An 18,858-nucleotide genomic window follows, 5' to 3' on the forward strand; every position below is an offset into this window, starting at 1 on the left:
TACAAAAATACCCTAACGGAAGGGGCGTAGTCTGATCTGGCGTCAAATGCAGTAAAAAGAAAAAGGTTTAAAAATACTTTTTTTTATAATAAAAAAGACAATACTTTTTTTTATATACCTTATATAGCGATTATTTTTCTCAAAATAAACCATCGCGACTCACTGTGTCCAGTGTTTTGTTGAGATCGATGAATTCAGTGTCCAGATAATATTGATGAATAATAGATAAATGTACGAATTTATATATAAAAATAAGGAATATTATTACCCTCCCCCCCTCCCTATCCACCCTAGAAAAAATCCTGATCAAGTGCATGTAAAAACTGCTACATTTAATAAAATTGTATTGATAGGCTTAACCTAGATGAAGATGTGCAAAATGTTTAGGGACATTAATTTATTTAACCCTTGAATACACACATGCGGAAATACCCGATAAAGTAGCATCCGTTCAAGATAAATATTTTTTAGTTCTTTAGCCAAATTTAAATCCATTTCTTTTTATACTTTTTGAGGCATTGTCTTTCGAAAGAACAGGAACACATGGTTGTTTTTCTTGTTTCTAAAATAATTGGAAACGTTTATAGTTTGTTAAAAAATAGAAAATCATTAAAAATTTAATCACAGTATCGTAGTCTTTGAGTCTGAAGATTAAGGATGATTGATGTAAAAAATACGAATGTAAAAAATATAGATGAGTGACATAAAGATTTAGGATGAATGATAGATAGATTAAGGATAATTGGTGTAAAAGATTAAGGATAACTGGTGTAAAAGATTAAGAATAAGAAATGTAAAGATAAAAAATAAATGATGTAAAGATTAAAGATAAGTGGTGTAAAGATTAAGGATAAGTGGTGTAAAATTAAGAATAAGTGATGTAAAGATTAAGGATAAGTGATTTAAAGAGATTAAAGATAAGTGGGTTAAAAATTAAGGATAAGTGATGTAAAGATTAATTGCAAGAGATGTAAAGATTAAAGGTAAGAGATGTAAAGATTAAGGATACGTGGTGTGAATATTAAGGATAAGTGGATTAAAGATCAAGGATAAGTGATGTAAAGATTAAGGATAAGAGATGTAAAGATTAAGGATAATTCGTGTAAAAGATTAAGGATAAGTGATTTAAAAATTAAAGATAAGTGGTGTAAATATTAAAAATAAGTGATGTAAAGATTAAGGATAAGTGATTTAAAGATTAAGGATAATTGGGTTAAAGATTAAGGATAAGTGATGTAAAGATTAAGGATACGTGATTTAAAGATTAAGGATAAGTGATTTAAAGATAAGTGGTGTAAATAGTAAGAATAAGGGATGTAAAGATTTAGGATAAGTGATTTAAATATTAAGGACAAGTGGGTTAAAGATTAAGGATAAGTGATGTAAAAATTAAGGGTAAAAGATGTAAAGATTAAGGATAATTTGATTTAAAGATTAGGGATGAGCGGTGTAAAGATTAAGTATTTTAGCACAGCTGTTACCTAGAAAGCCGTTGTTAACTGTTCAAGAAATCGTGTCTAATTCTTCTCCTGGACTTTCTGAACTTTGTCTCGACAGGCCCTGGAAGACACGTTCTCTTGTCTTGTATGTTGACGTCTGTGCTGAGAGCACTCATCTTTAATATTTACATTAGTCTTCCTTAATCTACAGACTCAAATACTATGACACCGTGATTAAATTTGGTCAAAGGCTTTAAAAGAGTAAGAGAGTTTTAGTTTCTTATGCCGCCTGTCACACGGAGTCTCAGGATTACGAATTAAATGAAATCTTTTGTTGGTGTCTCTAATGTCTGTCCCGTTACTTTTCAAACATATTTCTAGTTAAGAAAATTGTAACCGCGAGGCCGTGCTTTATCCACTTTGGTGGCATGTTGGCTGAGTGTAAAAACTAGTTGACTTTTGAACCGAGATGTCTCCGGTTCAAATCTCGATGAAGGCTTGGATTTGGAAATTTTAGGCCCACATAAGTCTACCCAACTGTAAAGAGTGCCTGCCATTAGTCGGGGAAATTAAAGACGGTTGGTCGTTGTGCTTACTTCATTACATCCTCGTTGACCGTCGGCCAGAGAAATATGACATCTTCATCATCTCTCCTATATATCGCAAGGTCTGAAAGGGTTCATTTTTTTTTCTCTTTAAATCCAATTAACCAAGTGGAATGGTTTTAGAATAATTTTTTCAAAGCTTATATCAACTTACTGTGTCTGTCAGTCTGACTGGCCAAAAGTTTGTAAACGTTATTTCTTTGACACCCAATCTCGGATCAGGCTAAAAGATTTGCACAATATTTCTTTTACCTGACAACACAAGAATCAATATAAAAAATAACTAACTATTTAATTAACTATTGGTAATAATTTACATTGTTTTGTATCTCAAACAAGGAAAAGAAATGGTACTTGAATGAAGTGGTGGTATAAGCTGAATTAGTCACCTTTATAGATTGTCGTCTTAGGCTTATTATAAATTTAATTGCATGACTGATCCAAACTAATTAATACACTTAATATAAGCTTTGTTTAAAAAAAAAGGTGTGTAGTTTACTTGTTCTGTATATAATTTTGTCCACATTTGGGAATTCTATATAAAATGTTGCCTTAGTTCCAATGTTTTGATGAGACACACCACTTATAGCTATCCAGTTCCCTATATTTAAAGTGCAGTCAAGCATGACCTTTGCAGTCTAAGTCTTTATGTATTGATCCACAGTGATACGCATGACTTGTCGGTCGTGACGTGGGAGAGTTTTCCATTTTTAGTCCCAAGGTCTAAGCGATACTTCGCTTCCACGCTAGCTATGTTATCACAAAACAATGTGCTCTTTCATAAGGAAAATATTTTTTTCTTGTGGCCGCCCCCCAAAATACAATTTTAGAAAAAAAAGTTGGTTTGTGTATTTTGTCGTTTAGTCCGTCTATCCAATGTTATCCCTATATTATATTTGGATCACAAAAATAAGGTTCGTTATGGCGACCCTGTAAGTGTTGCGGGTTGGTGCAGTCAGTTTGTCCGTCTGTCTGTCTCTCTGTCTGTGACGTGTGAACCGTTCTTCCAATAAAGAAAGTTAAAAATCTTGAGACTTTTAAGCTTTTTAAATTATAAAAGTCATATTTTGGAATTAGTTTTCTTTTTTTTTTTTTAAATTTGAAAGGCATCAATCAATCAAGCACAAGGGCCCTAAAACAATAAAGAAATTGTAGTCAATGTATAGTGGTCTTTGTAAGTTATCCCGTAATTTATATAATGTCAGTTCAAAGTTATTATTTCATTAAAAAAATAATACAGAAAATATAAAACGCACTACTTTTCAGAAAAACAACAACACATTTATATTCGGGTCTATAGTCGTTTATCCACTGATAAAAATTTATTTTAGATTACAGAGATGTATAAATATTATACGTATTAATATGGGTAAGAAAAAAAAAGCATAAAATATTAAGACATGTTATTAAAGAATACATTATTACAAAGACATTAATTTAACTATAAATAATAAGGCTTGTCTTCGCAGCCTAAGCTGCGACCTACATATTTTACCACATCCAGCGCACGCATAAACTTTTTTTTAGCAAAGATGGTTTTAACTAGTGTAACTGACTGTTTGGTTAAGTGCTTGGCTTCCGAACCTGGAGTCGGGTCTAGGTGAAGACTCGGACTTAGAATTTTGAGAGTTTAAGGGCGCCCTGAATCCACCCAACTCTAATGGCTGCCTGACTTAAAGGTGGTTGTGCTAGCCACGTGACACCCTGCTCGTTCACCGTTGGCACCCCCCCCCCAGATAATCTTAACAGTATATGCCCTACAGATCGCAAGGTATGAAAGGAAAACTTTTTTTTATAACTAGTTGGGGTGCGTTGTGGCCAAGTGGTGAAGTGCTTGGCCTTCGGACAGAGGGGTCTAAAGTTTGAATCTCCGGAAAGACTGAGATTTTAGAATTTTTAGGACACATCTGAACACTACTGGGAGCCTGGCATTAGTTTGGGATTGTTAAGGCGGTTGACAACATAACACCTTCTTTAACCACCTGCCCTGTAGTTCGTAAGGGCCCGTGAAAGGGGAATTTACTTGTATAACTAGTGTATTCTCTTTATTACTTGGTAAACATAGAAAATCGACAGAGAGAATAAAAAAGAAAGTAGATGTACTAGTGTTAGCAGAGCCACTCCACCAATGACTACATAATACAATGTTTCTCGCAGGTTTTCTGTTTACTAATATTTTGTGGAGTTCATATTTTATGTTTTTGTTGTTTTATTTAAAGCAATAGAGCTAAAGTAGTTTCTATGCAATATATATGTTTGTGAAGTGGCTTTTATTAAAGGCAAGTGGTGATTGACGTGTTCACATTTTTAAGGGCTTTCTTTACGAAAGTACAGGCCAACACTGCTGAAGTTAATTCCGGTCTGGAGATCAGCTCCGCGGTGAACGTGAGCGCCAGGACAACCTACTAAGTGAATCCACGCTCCACTACTTCCTGGACACGTACACGTGTTGTAGGTCATTCTAGAGTAGTAGTAGTCCTTACTAAGTAGGTAATCCGAGATTTTTACGTTGCTTAAGCACTTTCCAACGCTGACCTGCTTAGTGCAACCGTGTGGGTACGATACGATGAAGTTCCAATTGTCATTGACTTTATTAGCCTATAAACTGTTCTATTTCTCCAGTAGCTCAGCTCTACGCCTAGCCAGGGCGTACAGTTCTTTTCCCAGGGTCTCGTCACAAGTAATGTACTTCAGGGCGCATGCGTCCTTATTCACGTCGACGTAGAGCACGCTGAACTTGTCAAAGATCTTAACGTCGCTGTCTGTTTGATCGTAGAACAGCTTGCACGTGGTATGTTTAGCCTCGATGTCATCAAAGACCACGTGAGCGGCTGTTGTCAACACAACCTCCCACCAGATTTTTTTAGCAGCGTTTGAATGCAAACAATTCTCACACGGGCAGGTAGGGTATCTGCTGTTATAGCTGAAGCCAGCCTTTTCCGTGTGTCCATGGCCGTCTCGGCCATATCCGTTCTTGTATTCATAGATATCCAGCTCTCCGCTACCACAACGAAAAGTGGTTTTACCTTTCAATTCACAGAATGGATATGGTCCAGTTTTGTCTGGCCAAACATTAGGTCTCTTCACACTTGTCATCTTGACTCCGACTCTGACAGTCAGATCTGCTGTAGCTTTGATGAACTCGTACAGATCATGGTGACGATGACCTTCAGGCAAATGGTGCACTGTGAAGTCCTTGACAGAAATGAACCCTGTATGGTTTGGGTTCTTCTCACAGACCGCTAGATAGTTCTGCAAATCACTTTCGCCACCCTCAGAGGAGAGACATTCGTGTTGAATTGTTCCTAAAACAAGATTAAACTTTTTAAGTTACATATTTAAGTCTATTAAAGATTTATACACAAACATTTGGTAATGTCATGCACCCGATCGTGTTTCAAGCAATCCCATTAAAAAAAATAAAGAAAAAGCAGCAACAACTCGTTTTTATTGAGTGAATATTCATCAATTGCATTGAATCAATTATAATTGAACACAATAGTACAAGTTACTTTACTGATCTTGCAACATTGACTTTTTTATCTTTAACGTTTGATTCCCATTCTCGCTTTATATTTCTCACTATTGCATTGCTTACCTCCACAAGCTTAATCATTTTTTTTTAAATATAAAACAAAATCAATAATTACGACTAATTTATTAACGAATCGGTTAATTGCTTGATTGATTTAAGTGTTATTAATTGCTAGATTGATTGAAGTGTTGTCATCTACAATAAATAGTTGAGCAAAATTTCAACTTTCTCCGAGACTAGTAAGTGGGAGTTATTAGGTATAAACATTTTGATTAGAGAGACAGGCGGAGGGAGTTGATATAAGCGAGGCTATAAACATATACATACATAGATAAACAGACAGACAAAAAGACATGCTGACAAACAGACAGACAGATAGATAGATAGATAGATAGATAGATAGATAGATAGATAGATAGATAGATAGATAGATAGATAGATAGATAGATAGATAGATAGACAGACATGCTGAAAAACAAACAGACAGACAGACAGACAGATAGATAGATGGATAGATAGATAGATAGATAGATAGATAGATAGATAGATAGATAGATAGATAGATAGATAGATAGATAGATAGTGTAAAAATATAATAGCAGAAATATGTTTCCACTAACTTTATCTCTTTCCAACCATTGCAGATATTCCAGCTGTTTGTTTGAAAACAGTTCATACTTTCAAAGCTCTATCTTATATCTATATCCTCCTACTTACCAAGTGCTCCGTCATCTGCTACATCTGGTAAGCACATCATTGTTGTTGATTGAAAATTTGTGAGTGATCCTTCTGTAGTGAGGAATGATTAGTTAAACTTGTTTTTTTTTCCTTTATAAATGATAACCCTTTTTATTTTGTTTCACTTTAGTGACTTATAGGATAATCTGTGAAATAAAACGCTATGTAAAAATTCGCTATCAACTTATTTATTATTACTGACCATAGACTGTTGCAATTGTAAAGATTACTTCCCAATGTGAACAGAACTGAATGTGACTAAGACTGACTGCTCTTCGGATTAAAACTGTACACATTCTTGCGCCCAGAATTTTTGGGAAGTTCACAAATTTCCCATAACTTCTGTGTGCTTTACTAATAGGTGGATTCGTATTTTTTAAGTCAATAGAAAGATGACGTGTCTTCAGCAAATATCCTCCTCCAACAGAATACCTCTTTCTTTTAGTGTTGGGTGTTTAGCAGGATATATTTTTAACTCAAAAGTCTCCTCTTTGTTTGTATTAAAGAAAGAAGAGAAAGAAATATAGAGAAATGTGTGTGTGTGTTGGGGTAAGGTAGGGGCGATATAAGAGGGCGCGGTGGCTGGGTGGTTAAGCACTTAGCGTCCAAACATGGGGTCATGGGTTCGAATGTCGGCGAAGACTAGGACTTTGAACTTTGGGACTTTTAGGGCGCCTCAGCGTCCACCCAACTCTAATAGGTACCTGACTTTAGATGGGGAAAGTAAAGGTGGTAGTCGTTGTGCTGGCCACATGACATCCTAAGTTTTGACCAAAGGAGCAGACGACCTTAACTTCATTGGCCCTATAAATTGCAATATCTGAAAGGGAACCAGGAGCAATAGAAGGGAACCTAAAGAACAACGTACGAAAAGAAAAAAAAGAATATTAAGAACATTTTAATACAAAGAGACAAACTAAACATTGCCATAGACGCCACCAGGCTCGTCGCCAGAAATATTTGGGTCCCTATATCAAACACCAATTGTCAAAAATCTTAGAATAGGATTACCAAATGATCGAAAAGAAGCGGTACTGCTGCATTTATCAATACCGTACTTGGTGAGGGTTAAGTTGAGGCTTGTAGTTTGTTTTGTTTATTTAGTGATGTCAGTCAGTTGATGTTTTTAAATGTTTTTGTCATCTGTGTCTGATTATACATCCAGGTGCGCAGCGGAAGAGGATTAAAAAAAGAGTGATGGGTTACCCCATCTCTTGGGACCTGGACACGTGTGCTCTTTACATTTAGCCCCCCCCCCCCCCCCCAGGCCCCTTGGCGGCGGTCAAGACGTCATATTGAAAGAGTATAAAAATAAATTTGTACGACAAGGGAAATAACTTAGTATGTCAACAGTTCCTATATGTTGTACTCAGGTACAGTGTGACAAGGCGACCCAGTATAGTTATTTACCATAGATGGAAATCTTCAATATTTCAGTATGTCATTGTGTAGCAAATCAAAATTGTGAAATTTGTACATAACATAGTTATTGTTTCGTACCAGAATCGTATTGACATTATATGATAAGTAAAGTGTAATTAATTACCAATCTTATATCGACTCACTCTGTTTGTCTGGCTGCCTGTCCGGTAAAAAGTTTGAACATGTTGTTTTTTTTCTTATACTTATTCTCGGATCACGTTAAAAATGTGTTCAGTTGTTCGTTGTACCTGACAAGACATGAATGTACAAAAATGTAACAAAACAGGTAATTAAATGTCGGTGTTTAACTATTTTGTTTGTTATCGAAATTAGGGGAATAATGATAGATATGGATTTAGTCCCTTATTAATGTTAATCAACAACCACAAAGAGGAGTGGCTCAACAAATGGGCATCAGGAAACACAGGCAGAGCTATGCACAAAGAAATGACTATGCCTAACAAACTGGACAGTTTTAACTTCCTCCCCCGCAAAGAGCAATCTACAATCTTCCAACTAAGGACAGGACACACACCTCTGTTAAATTACCATCTCAATAAACTAAATTCCACACAACTCCCCCTTTGTAGACACTGCACCCACCCTTATGAAACCGTAAATCACCTCCTTTTTTCAATGTTCCTTCCTTATCCACCTTAGGCAGACCCTACTACCACTACAGCCCAACATAACCAACACACTGTACAGCAGTGCTGAACAACTGAACACACTATTTTTCCTTGGCACAGTCTGCAAAAGAGTTGACAGCTCAGCAGCAAAAACCTGTCAAAAAGAACAAGTCCTTCTTACGTTTTGACACGTATTTTCTCCCATTCTCAGATCAATATGAAATTTTACATATTTATTCATAGCCGATGAAAATACACGAATCAATCCAAAAAGAACCAAATTAGTTAATAATTTAGTACCATAGACATTGACTAATATAGATTCGAAAATGGAAATAACTTCATGTAACTTGAAAACATGTATATCTATTGTTGTCGGATTTCCGAATTCTGAAAAATTGCATGATCTTCAGTCTTAGAGATTAAACAAAACTACATTGCTCATAAATGCTGTATAATAAAGTACACAAAATTGCAAGTCACAAGTTTTCGTTTCATAAAACTCTTTTATCGGCCAGTCTATATTTATTTATGTCTATGTTTAGTACTAATTAACTAATTTTGTTTTATAGAGCAGAAAGGGAACTAAACAGTGTAATTTCAAATAAATGACAGTACTTAGCTGTTCTTTCCCTTAGATGAGCTTTTTAAATTAGTATTTTCTTTCTATTGCTTGTTTTTAAACAAATAACAAATAAAAACAGTTCAGTTTATAACCGTATTGTCCATACTGTGCTCTTTTAAATATTTTTCTTTTACAAGTACTCCCAGTGGCATAACTAAGGGGGGTGGGGATGGGGGGGAGAATTTTAAAATCCCCCCGGGCCCCCACCTAGGGGGGGCCCCCAAATGGGTGTCCGAAATTTATTTGTAAATACATAAATTAATATATTTGATTGACAAATAGTGTCAACGGGTGTCTTTTTTTTCAACATTTATGGATTAAATTTATCACAAAGACTAAACCTAGATCTAGGTCTATCAGTACATTGACTTTGTCGACATTTTAAAAATATTTTTTTTCCCAAAGAGATCAATTTTTTTAAAAAGTTAGTTTTACATTCTAAACTTTGTTGCCACGAATAAAACTGCATGATATACAGCGAATTCCAGGTATCTTGTTACCTTTACAAATAATAGAGCTAAATGGCGAGTATTATATGGCTACACTAATTAACCTTGAAGCAAAATTTACAGAATCGAGTATAACAGATCTAAAAGTTATTCTTAATAATGCTAAAATTGTCCATTATTCGGGTTTGGCGTCTATAATTTCAGAATTAAACTTCACACTCGAGTTATTACCCCTTTATTCATTTTTCCTCAATTCAATGGAAACTCTCATTTTATTTACATCTAATCCATTTGCTTTCACACAAAACATGAACAAAAAATAATGACGTAATATCATATAATATTAACACATCCTCCTTTTGAAGTTATTATCACACCCTTCCTTTTAAAGTTCTTAAGAGTAATATCTACTAGCAGGGCCGGCCCTAGCATTTGCGGGGCCCTATGCGAAACGAATCGCGCGGGGCCTAGTCTGGGTAGGGATAAGCATAATGTCAAAATTATTTTGTTTGAATTAGAAAATAGTCCAACTTTCGTCTTTGTAATAAATTTTTATCAAATGAAAGCTCGCAATACCGAATACCGCTAACTCAGGCCACTTCCATTACGTCATGTGAGAGATCATTCTCAAAGCTCAAGTTCATCAAAAACTATTTCAGGAGCACAATGACGCAAGAAAGGCTTATTGTGGTTTTAATGTCAGTGAAGTTACAAATACTAGAAAGTATCGATGTAGATGATGTTATAGATGTCTTGGCTGCACAGAATGCACGACTGAAGCGATATCAATTTAGATTTGTCACTTGTGCATTATTTAACTAATAAACAACGGCAATATTCATTAAAAGAGTCTTCATGATTATTTTTTTGTTAAGTTTACTGATATACTGAACCAATTTGATTTGGGGCTTATATATTTTTGGGTACATTATCTCATGTCATATGTCGAATGTCAAAATTCAAGGGGCCCCCAAAGAGGTCAATCCCCCCGGGCCCCCAAATCCCTAGTTACGCCCCTGAGTACTCCTATTAGGTTGCAAGACCTCCATGGTTGTATGATGGGAGGAGACTCATTGAAACGATATTGCAAAAGCGGCTCTTACTACTTTTCTAGAAAGTAGACAGTTAAAGCATAGCCTTAGGTAAACAAAAAAATACATAGTTTGCCACATCTGTTTTTGTGTCTTAAACAGGGTTTTATGTTTATTTTGTTCAATACAGTGATAACCATTTGTGTGTGTGTGTGGGGGGGGCGGGGTCCTGGGGCCATTATAAGTTTCAGACTCAGGTGTCGCAGGATCACGGTGATTTCGTGAGTGGCACAATCTCTGTGACCACATTGTACACCCTAGCTAGGCAGAAGCCTCATGAGACAGGATGCAACTTAAGGACCGGATATTGTATGAGGATCGTAGTTCGGGCATCAGGGTGTTAACTTAGTCGCTCATGTTAATTAGAGACTTGAACTCTACTAAGACACCTTTTTTTTTCCTGGCTTTATTTTACGGCCTCCACCACAAGCTCCCCCACCTCGCTCTTGCATAGAGTCAAACAAATAGGAAAGAAAAAGTACTTTATGAATTTGTCATGTCAGTTCGTATGATATAGGATTACGTAGGAACGCTCGTGGGCTCGGCCTCCGACTTTACCGAGATAGGAGAACCCAGGCGGGGTTAAAGATGCTTATCTCACAACAACTGATGTGATTAAATGAGAATCTATATTTAGCTGGAGGGGAGTCTTGGACAGAGTGTCTGTAAAAAGCCATCTTTCATTCCTGGTCTTCGGGTAAAGTCTTTCCTTTTGGTAAGGGGACATAATTGGGGCAAAGCTCGTCCCTCAACGGACTCTCACTGAGGTCTAATTTAAAATAAATAAAAGATGTTTCATGTTCTTTTAATTGATACGTTATAAAAATGAGTTAAACTGATTTCAATTTAAAATTGGAATACCCTGACTCAGTTTAAAAGAAACACTGATCATACCATGTATTCTTCGTGAGTCGAAAAACACCTTCACGTCTCGCTTCCAGGATGTGTTTTTTTTTTTACTCTATTTCGGCAAACATTATAAAAATGGAGTTGGAAGTTAGTTTAAAAAAAAACCCAGTAAAACCTCGAAACATTGTTAATCTCCAGATTTTTATATTGATCGTATTATATTTATGTTGTAATGTCAAAACTCAAATATTTTGATTGAGCCAGGTCCTTTCATATCAATGTTAGAATGATGGATTGTATTTCCGTGTAAAACGAAATATTTCCTAATCTCATCACGTTACAAAATAAATACAAACATAGTATATGCACAAAATGAGGACATGGCTGTAAAAGTGAACAATTTCTACGAAGCTGTGTCACGTCCAGTATACTGTTATACTGAGCTAACTAAGTAGTTCTTATTTTAGCGTATAAGATGAATAATATAAATCTTCGTACTGTACGTAGACTTGAGTCTAAGATTTATAGAACTCTATCGCAGTTTTATATTGGATTAGTTGGTAGCATTGGAGTTCAACTTTGCTTTAGTGACATTGCTGAATCTATCATAAATGCCCTAAATAAAGGGAATTAATTATATATATATCATAGACAACTCAACAGGTATATCAATAGAACGATTTATTTACAATTTGCATAAAGACCCTTCACTCTTTGAGTATCAGATCTGTTTGGAGTTTATAATAGTTTCCAAACATTTCAGCTTCATTAATCAACTTATGAAGTTATTTACGAAACTTCTTAAAGTTCTGATAACTTCAAATTATGCAAATATACATTCACTAAACGAGACACTTCTCCTGCTGATATATATAAAAAACTCGATTAATTACTGTTATTGGTTATCATCACTAAATTTCCTTCGTGTTCCTCATGGAACATTGGGATTCAGTAAAAACACGTCACTCTCCACGGTCTCTTGCTGGTCTTTTAATGGCTTCCCAGCTCTTCCCTGTCTTCTCGGCTTCATCTAAGTACACTGAGTCGCCATGTTCTTTTTGGTCTTCCGCTGCCATGGGGGGGGGGGTTCCACTCTAAGGCCTGTCTAGCTCTGTTGTTGGTAGCGTTTTTAGGAGTGTGACCAGGCCACCTCCACTTTCTCTCTAAGATCTGCACCTCTATATTCCTCAGTCCACCCATCTCCCACAGTTTGGTAATTTCTAATCAGCAAAATTCAAAATACTTTTTTTTTCCGAAAACCTCAGAATATTAAATCTACGTTTAAATCACATCTATAGTGCCTTCTAGTTGTTTTTACTTGAAGTAACTAACGCCTAAAAAGCGGGTTCTATATAACAAATATAAACCCCCTTAACTAAAAACAATACATTGCCACTTAAACTCTGATCGAACAATGAATACTATTTTCCGAATGTTTCCGGAATCCCGAGCCAAAAATCCAATGATACGCACATAAATAGTAGCCCCTTGACCATGCAATCTCTAGGGCAGATGAGGTAAAGGTAGTATTTTTCTATGACCGACGGTTAACGAAGGTGTCATGGGGCCAGCCTAATGACAAACCGCCTCTACGTTCCCCAACTAATGTCAGGCACCCTTTAGAATTGATTGGACTCAGGGGCGCACTAAAAAGATCACGTTCGAGATCCCAGTCTTCACCGAGATTCGAAACCAAGACCTTTGATTGGGAAGCCTAAAGTTTTACCACTCAGCCACTTCTCACAATAATAAAACAAGGAAATAAAAAATTCATCCTGTAAACTATTGAATATAAGCCTGTTCAAAAAAACCGTCACAATATTTTTTTAATTGTATAAATAAAAGAAAGAAACCAAGTAGCAAAATGAAGTACTACAGATCGTATCCGTTTCCACAATAATTGAACCCACTTTTTGATACGCCACTGTGCACGTGGTGGTCACTATACATATACCGCTGACCATTATGGTAGCCGAGCACGTAAACAGTGGCCCCGCTGGTGCCGGGGCATGTTGGTGTGGTGTAGGTGTAACAGCTAAAGTTCTCATCCCCGTCCAACATGATCCTGTCCACCCACTGACCAACGCTGACCTGCTTCGTGCACCCATGTGGGTGCGACACTGTGAGCGCAAGCTTGTCAGTGTATTTTGATTTTTGGTAGTTTGGGTGAAAGCTCCTCCAGGCCTGGTCAAACTCTTGAATCATCTTCTCCATGGTGGCTGCCAAAGTGCGGTTGCAGGTGACGCACCTCAGCCAGCATTTGTCTGTCTCTACGTTGGCGTAGTCCACCACGACCGTGTCCAGGACGACCGCCGCATGGCCTGGCCCATCGTAGAACATGATGCACGACGCATGGTAGGCCTCGGTGTCGTCGTACACCACGTGGGTGGCGGTCATCACCTCGATCTCCCACCAGGTGGCGCTGGGGCTATCAGACTCTATGCATTTCCGGCACGTGCACGACGCATACATATTCCAATGCCTGCGTCCCTCGCTATTGTGTCCACCAGTGTATTGATACAAGCTACGTATACTGCCACTGCCCATTCTGACCATGCGGCGGTTTCTGAGATCGTAGAACGGGTAACTTGATGTACTCCCCTCCCAGTACTGGGGTCTTTGTGGACTGGTCATTCTGACATCTATCTTCACCGTAAACCCAAACATTAGTTTGACCAATCGGAAGATAGTATCGTCTCTGAAGCTGACTGGAAGGTGCTGCATTGTGAACTCGTCAACTGGGACAAACTCTTTATGTCTTGGGTTCTTGCTGCAGACGACATGTTCCTGAAGATTCGCCTCACTTACTCCATGGGATACGCAGGTCTCATGTCGATCTAGAAAAGAATATATTTTTATGAAATTCCCTAAATAAGTTTTAAAAATCGCACATTTTTTTTTACAAAGCTTGTATCAACTCACTCTGCCTGTCTGTATGTCTGTCTCACCAAAAGTTTGAACACGTTATTTGTACGACACCCAATCTCGGATCAGGCTGAAATTTTGCACAATTATTTCTTTTAACTGACAACACAAGAATCAATAAAAAAAAATTAACCAATTAGTTAATTAACTATTTGTAATTATATGATTCGTTTGTATCTCGAACTAGGGAAGTAAATTTTCCTTGACTAATAAAGTGCTTTTAGTTGAATTAGCCCCCCTTATTGTTTGTATTGTCAGAGGAGTCATCGAGTTCGAATTCAGGTCGCTCGATTTGTTTTAAAATAAATACATTTAAAAAGCGATCACCCAGACACCCCTTCTTTCTCCCCCTACCCATTTCCAACTAGTTAAGACAAGTGATAGGATTAAAGCGTATTGAGAAAGCTAAAAGCATGAAATTAAGCTAAATAAAAACACTTGCTAAAAATAGTTCTAATCCCACTGATTTATGAATGTTAGTCTAAATTTTATGACATGACTGATCCAAAACTAACTTATACAATGACACGTAATGTAAGCTTTGTTGTTTTTGTTTTTTTTAATTTGTTTTTTTATTTTTTTTTTATTTTGCATGTTTTATCTTTGAACTTTTTTTTTTTTTTTTGCAGCACTGAATATAGACAAAAACTATTTTTTTCAATGTAATGATAAAAGGGATACAACTGGATTAATTAGCACATATAGTAACTCATTGCGTTTCTTTGTTTTCTACATAGAAGAATTTATTATGATTACGTTTCTGCAAACATTTCGTTTCCCCTTTCCATGACCTCTGGTGGCACACCTATGGTTTGGTCTCACGCGACTGAAGATACCAGTCCTGGCGCGCCTGGGGTCTCAATGGGAAATGGGAACATTAAGAGTGAGATGAGAATTTTTTTTTTTCAAATAATTCTCAAAACTTCTAGCTAGTTGATAAAAATCAGATGGTATTTCATAAATTTGTATCAACACTATTATTGAGTATAGTAATCATAATAAAATACTTTACCGTATATATGCTTGTAAATGTCCGTTGATTTAAATACTTTGGACGCCATTGCTCGCTTCAAATTAAAACTTTCTCTCTACGTTTCACACATGAGCTTAATGTCTACCTTCACACATGAGTTTAATGTCTACCTTCACACATGAGTTTAATGTCTACCTTCACACATGAGTTTAATGTCTACCTTCACACATGAGTTTAATGTCTACCTTCACACATGAGTTTAATGTCTACGTTTCACACATGAGCTTAATGTATGTTGGACTATACGACTTTTTCGGATTCACAGCGACATGTCTACATACAAGGGAGTTGACTTGCTTCACTCACTGCGACATGTCTACATACAAGGGAGTTGACTTGCTTCACTCACAGCGACATGTCTACATACAAGGGAGTTGACTTGCTTCACTCACAGCGACATGTCTACATACAAGGGAGTTGACTTGCTTCACTCACTGCGACATGTCTACATACAAGGGAGTTGACTTGCTTCACTCACTGCGACATGTCTACATACAAGGGAGTTGACTTGCTTCACTCACTGCGACATGTCTACATACAAGGGAGTTGACTTGCTTCACTCACTGCGACATGTCTACATACAAGGGAGTTGACTTGCTTCACTCACTGCGACATGTCTACATACAAGGGAGTTGACTTGCTTCACTCACTGCTCCAACACTATCAGTTTGCAGCTTTGGACTATTATCAGATTTGTAGATCCAACCTGTTTCACGTCTTCTATCACCTGTTGAATTACAAAAAGTAATTTGCATTTTGGTTACATTATGTATGTCTTCTTCTTAGACTCAGGCTCTCTGTAAGGTAAATAATTTGAACACATTATTTCTCCCGCATCCATTGACGAATCAACGTCTATATTACATAAGATAAGATAAGAATCCAGTCTAAACTTTCCACAATTATTTCATTTGTACCTTACAACACAAGAATAATAAACAAACAATTAGTCAATTAATTTCTAGTAATTAATTATTTTGATAGATACCAACAAGGTAAATTAATCCTTCAGTATTACGAGATATGGCTAAATATGTGGGTTCTGCCCCTTAGATGATTGTACACGTTATTTCTCTCAAATCCATATCCGATCAAGTCCAAATTTTCTACGATTATTTTATTTGTTAAATTAAACATTTAACCGTTGAGTCTATTAATTTTTGGTAATTAATTCATTAGTTTGACATTGAAAAGGGAAATAGGTTCTACATTATTGATATAGTTCTTTTTTCTTATTTAAAAGTACTGTTTTATATATTACTTGTTTCAATATTAAGATTTGGACAGTGTTGGCTGTGGTACAATCGACTTTCTTGAGTTTTCTTTTCACATTTTGACTATAAGAGAACCTTCGAAAATAAATAATGCCCTTAATATTTCCATATGTCAGTGCTTCCCAAACTGGGTTCCGCGAGTCCTGAATACAAACCACTGGATAAATTAACTAGTAGGCCACCACGTGACTTAAGCTCTCTTAAAAATGGGAAGACGGTCATTACATACTCAGAATGTGAGAAGTGTTCTATTAAGGAACAGTTTGGGAACCACTGGTATAAGTGTAAGCAATATAAGCATTGATCCCAAAATTATTTTCACGCAGTACTACAATCTGTGTATGCCTAGTAGAAATTAAAAAAACTATTGCGATAATTTATATGGAATTATCACATCATCAATTCTAAATTTGATTCAGTCTCTTATTGAAGAGAAGTAAAGTTCCTTTTTCACAACGTGTGGTCTATAGGGCAGATGATGTAAAGGTGATTCTTTTTTAGTGACCTGCGGTTAACGAGGGTGCCATGTGGCCAACACAACGACCAACCGCCTTTACTTTAACCCAACTAATGTCAAGAGCCTATTAGAGCTTGTTACGTTCCTTTCTAAGGTGAGACTCTTTGAACAGTACATGAACACTAAAACAACAACGTCATAACTCTTTCAATGAACACTAGAACACTATTTCGTTTCTATTTCTCCATCTTGGTTCTCCCTCTCCTTTCAGCACGCATTCGCACCGTTTCACATTTACACTAACATGCGCACGAAACAGAGCTAGTTGGGCTCAGGGGCGCCCTAATAATTAAAAATTCCAGTCTTAACCAGAATTCGAACCCGAAACCCCCGGTTCGGAAGCCAAGCGCTTTACAACTCAGCCACCGCGCCTGTTATTCAAGATAGCATGAAACTATATTTAAAAAATTCAAGTATTACTTCCCTTACCCTACAGAGTTAATGTCTCCGTGTAATTGTTTGAAATTTTCTCCATTCTTTGCTTGACAAAAATCGTTTCTCGAATATTTCCAATCGCGCCGATTTGTTATTGTTAGTCTAGTCCAGTGGGGCTGAGTGGTTAATGGCTTGACGTCTGAACCTGGGGTCCTGGGTTTGAATCTCGATGAAGACTGGGATTAAGAATATCGCGATTTTTAGAGATTCTCTGAGTCCACCCAACTCTAATGGGTAGGCCTATCTGACTTAAGTTGGGGAAAGTAAAGGCGGTTAGTCGTTGTGCTGGCCACATGACACCCTGTTCGTTGGCCATAGAAACAGATAACCTTATAATCATCTGCCCCATAGATCGCAAGATCTGAAAGGTAAACTTTACTTTAGTTTAGGTTAGTGTTTCCAAAACCTTTTCCTTAACAGATTCTCAATATTTAGCGGAATACTTTGCTTATTTATTTTTTTTATAGATTTTAATTACCCTTTTTTTTTTCAGTAGTTCGCGGAACAACTACTCAGGCATCGCGGAACGCATGGGCTCCGCGGAACACATTGGTCTAGATTAATTATAAATTTTCTATGATTTATTAAAATTGACTGATACAATTACACTTAATATAAGCATTGCTTTTTTGTTTAAAGTATTGCTTTAATAGTTCACTTGTTTCGATTAACCTTGTTTCTATTAAACTCAGTTTTACCCTGAAACTTACAGAAACAAGTCCAAATAGAACTTGATACAGGATGAATGCACTATAGCTTGACGCAAGCCATGCACTGTGCGTGGGCAGTATGGCTCATAAAGGATGTGTGTGTGCGTGTGATGTGTGTTTGTGCGTGTGTTTGTTGAGAGTGAATACAGTTGCTAACACATGGAAACTAGGATACGTTAACACAGAGAGTTAGCGGGAAGCGACGTTTTCACCTCTCCCGGATATGCAGTAACTTAATCTAGACTACTTTAGGCTACATACTTACTAACGAATAAGAAAATAGTGACTCACAACACACTGTTCAGCCAGTCAACTGTGACAGATCATAGACCTGTGTGTACTACGAACATTTTTATTAACAACTCACCTGAAGGTAGCGATCGATACAGTGAATCCCACTACACGGTGATAGATTGACACAGGTTAAATCGCTACGGTGAAGAAGGGAGCTCAACGCATAAATGTTTTACATCGGGATTTCCCATTGTAATTTTTTTTTGGGGGAGGGGGGATTTTAACATTCATAGAATTATATAAGGATCTTGTAGTGGAGAGAACAAGAGGGAAAACCAAAAAAGAGAG

The 18,858-nt window shown here is 36.8% G+C and overlaps 2 protein-coding genes across 9 annotated transcripts; both read right to left on the bottom strand.

The window, feature by feature from the left end:
* Positions 1-3,345: 3,345 nt before the first annotated feature.
* Positions 3,346-6,601, bottom strand: LOC106059800 (uncharacterized). Its single transcript, XM_013217481.2, has 2 exons — positions 6,297-6,601; positions 3,346-5,349 (listed from the first exon to the last, which is right to left on the bottom strand). The coding sequence occupies exons 1-2, from the start codon at positions 6,334-6,336 to the stop codon at positions 4,655-4,657; spliced, it is 735 nt and encodes a 244-aa protein (XP_013072935.2). The 5' UTR covers positions 6,337-6,601; the 3' UTR covers positions 3,346-4,654.
* Positions 6,602-12,046: 5,445 nt separating this feature from the next.
* On the bottom strand, positions 12,047-18,769 carry LOC106067900 (uncharacterized). Of its 8 annotated transcripts, none has more exons than XM_056014809.1 (3): positions 18,644-18,769; positions 15,966-16,067; positions 12,047-14,219 (listed from the first exon to the last, which is right to left on the bottom strand). In XM_056014809.1, exon 3 carries the CDS (start codon positions 14,104-14,106, stop codon positions 13,255-13,257), a length of 852 nt encoding a protein of 283 aa, XP_055870784.1. In that variant the 5' UTR covers positions 14,107-14,219; positions 15,966-16,067; positions 18,644-18,769; the 3' UTR covers positions 12,047-13,254. The 8 variants fall into 8 exon arrangements, with proteins under 8 accessions (XP_055870784.1, XP_055870783.1, XP_055870782.1 ...); XM_056014808.1 differs by having other exon boundaries at positions 15,647-16,067; XM_056014807.1 differs by having other exon boundaries at positions 15,622-16,067.
* Positions 18,770-18,858: the final 89 nt, after the last annotated feature.

The sequence above is a fragment of the Biomphalaria glabrata genome, chromosome 16, assembly GCF_947242115.1.
Source record: "Biomphalaria glabrata chromosome 16, xgBioGlab47.1, whole genome shotgun sequence".
NCBI classification, from domain to species: Eukaryota; Metazoa; Mollusca; class Gastropoda; family Planorbidae; genus Biomphalaria; species Biomphalaria glabrata.